The 2,949-nt window shown below is 54.2% G+C and overlaps 1 protein-coding gene across 1 annotated transcript in view; it reads left to right on the top strand.

Moving 5' to 3' along the window:
* Positions 1–2,949, top strand: part of TNMD (tenomodulin) — an 8,462-nt gene that overhangs the window by 1,134 nt on the left and 4,379 nt on the right. The window contains exon 3 of the mRNA XM_010074263.1: positions 2,326–2,466. Coding sequence (XP_010072565.1) covers positions 2,326–2,466 — 141 coding nt within the window. The remainder of the gene's footprint in view (positions 1–2,325; positions 2,467–2,949) is intronic.

Here is a 2,949-nt window from a genome sequence, read left to right as displayed (position 1 = left end):
GTGCGCAGCCAAGGCAGCCTCTTTCCCACGGTGGCATCTCCTCTCTCCTCCCTGCCCCACACCAAAGCCAGGCCAGCCCAGCCAGGCTGCCCTCCTGCTGGGCAGAGGAAACACCCCGCTCACTGGAAACTTTCTCTTCTTATCAGCAAATAGAAATAAATACCCCCAAAAATTAAAAAAAAAGCAATAAAAGCCATATGTGCCTCCAGGCTCCTGCCAAGACCATTATAAAGTCTCTACTGTTCCTCGAAAAACAGGGAGCGTGCCAGCATGGGGGGAAGAGGCTGTTAACCCCTGGAGGGGAGGTTTTCTCTGAGCCAGTGGCACAGAGCCGTTGCCGCAGCCTTGGAAGGGTTCTCCAGGGCGCCAGTCCTTGGCTCCCACGGCCTGATGGAGGATGGAGTCTGTCGGTATTTCTGAAAGCCCTTCCCAGTGCCTGATGGGCAGGCAAGCAAAGCGCAGAGTCGCAGGAAAGCAAATATGTTCTGGCGGTGGAGCCGCACGCTGATGCTTGCAGCGTCCAGCATCACCGCATCCTTTGCAGCCATGGGACAGTGCGGAGTCCTCCGGGAAAAGCAGGACAGGGAAAGCTGGAAGTTCCTAATGCTCAAAAACCAAGGGGAATTTAACTTTTTAAAGAACAAAAAACCCTTCAAGCTCCTTTTATGCAATCAGAGAATGGAAAAAATATTTAAAGAAGACTTGTTCCTCCAAGGGATGGCCTCGGATATGGCACTGCTCTCTGCACAGCAGCATCCGCGCCGGCCAGCACAGCCGGGGAGCGAAGGCAATGAGTCAGCTAACGAGGGGCTCGTCGTGGCCGCACAGGGGGACGTATTTCAATGGTTCGTGAGCAAGTGTCATTTTCAGTCCTATAAAACATCTCACAGCTCTCCACGCAGCATGGAGCCAGCCAAGTCGAAATGTGTTAGCTGGCCACTGCGTGGGCAAAAGTAATTCTTCGTAAATGGAGAGGCACTCAAAGGTAAGGTGCCACCCGGGATCCTACCCTCCTAGAAGTGATTAATGGCACTGTGCACATTTTGTCAGTCAAAACCAGCAGCCTTCCAGACATTTTAGGCTTCAGACTGTTTTTGCAATACCATAAAATCCATGGACAGCCATATATCTTTATAAAAGCCTCCTGCCGACTAACAGGAGATGCTCATGGCTGCCAAGGTGCACATTGCTCTTCTAACTTTTAAGCAGGGGTAAAGGTACCTGGCAGTTACCGGTGGCCCATTCTGTGCCCAGGCTTCCTCCAGCAGTTACAAAACATGCTGGAAACATTGCTAAAAAGCTTTGAACTCCCTGATGGAAGTGCAAGAACCAGGGCACCATGAAAGGGGGTTTAGGCTGGAACTGCAGGCAGAGCCCCTGCCCCTCGCTGGGGCATTGCCACAAGGCCGGGGTGCTGCTTCCCTGGCTCCAAGGCCGTGGTGGGGGGTGAACAGGGCTTTTCCATCCCTATGCCTCCATCACCTGAGGGGTTTTGCACAAGCCCTTTGCTTCCGCACGACACCGTTTGATTTGGGAAACGAGGCTCCCCAAGGCTCGCCAGCTCTTGCCGCGCCAGCGGGATAATTTTTGCGCTTCAAATAGCATCTGCCACTACTCATCCTTGAAGGGTCAGGCATCCACGGAGACTGGAGGGCTGACGGGCTGGCTGAGCGCAGCGAGCACCTGCGAGAAGGAGGGGGCTGCTCCCCCCAGCGCCGCTCGCTCCGGCTCCCCGCGCTGGGAAGCCGGCTGCTACGCCCTGAAGCTCTTCAGCAGCCCTCAAGGAGGTCTTTGATCCACAGGCAACCCCTGATCTCCTCCAGGCAGAGAGATGTTTTTACCTCTGCCTTTCCAGGAAGAAAAAGAAAGCGCTGAGATGGAGCAAGCGAGCTGGAGACACAGTGATGGAACAAGCAAGCCAGGGACACGGTGATGGAGCAAACAAGCCAGGGAGAGGGGAAAGTGACGTCTCTTGGGCTCAGGACTTCAGTCCAGCCTGGGACATAAGCAGGCTCATGCCACATAAAGCACCAGAAAAGGCTGAGCCATGGCAAAGCTCCTGGAGCAAGTGATGAACATCTTCTCCCAGGCTTGACCCACACATCCCCTCACAGCCTGGCCCCATCCTGCCCTTCTTCCCAGCCCTGATGCCTGGGAGCTGCCTCTCCTTGGACTGGACAGATGACCATCCTAGCTCAGAGCCGGGGTGCAGGGAAGCAGCCAGGCCCATGCAGGGTACCCAGCACCCAGCCAGCTTGCCCACCAGCCAGCATGTGAAAGGGGGTGGGGGCTCCGCCAACCCCTGCATGGGTTTCACCCTCACAGGTTTACGACATGGAGCACACGTTCTTCAGCCACGGTGAGAAGAAGAAGATTGTGATGGAGATTGACCCACTGGCAAAGACAGAGACCTTCAGGAGCGGGAATGGCAGTGAGGAAATCCTGGAGATCCATGACTTCAAAAACGTGAGTGTGGCAGGGTTTGTCCCGGGAGCCTGCCTGCTGTCCTGCAGCGGGACTGATGACATCCTTTAGGACACCACGGGGTGGCTGGAGGAAGGTCCTTAGGACACCATGGGGTGGCTACAGGAAGGTCCTTAGGACACCATGGGGTGGCTGGAGGAAGGTCCTTAGGACACCGTGGGGTGGCTGGAGGAAGGTCTGGGATGATCAGGGAGAGCAATGCCCACGTTCAGCCTCTCTAGGAATGCTCTCAAAGGAAAGGGGATGTGTATCTACATAAGCTTCCACAGGTATTTAATAATGGTATGGTTCAGTTCCAACAAAATACATCTTAAAAGCAAGACCTAGTTATTGGATTTACCCTTGCAAAGGAATGCAATCATCATAAATCTATCCGAGCCCAGTACATTTGTCTGTCTGGAGAGCATTAAAACCTCATGACAGTGTTGTAGGCTCTCTCTGAAACCTAATTAGAATTTGTAGGGA

This window comes from Pterocles gutturalis, unplaced genomic scaffold (genome assembly GCF_000699245.1).
Source record: "Pterocles gutturalis isolate BGI_N339 unplaced genomic scaffold, ASM69924v1 scaffold14012, whole genome shotgun sequence".
In the NCBI taxonomy this organism is placed as follows: Eukaryota; Metazoa; Chordata; class Aves; order Pterocliformes; family Pteroclidae; genus Pterocles; species Pterocles gutturalis.
This window is presented reverse-complemented; position numbering and strand designations above follow the sequence as displayed.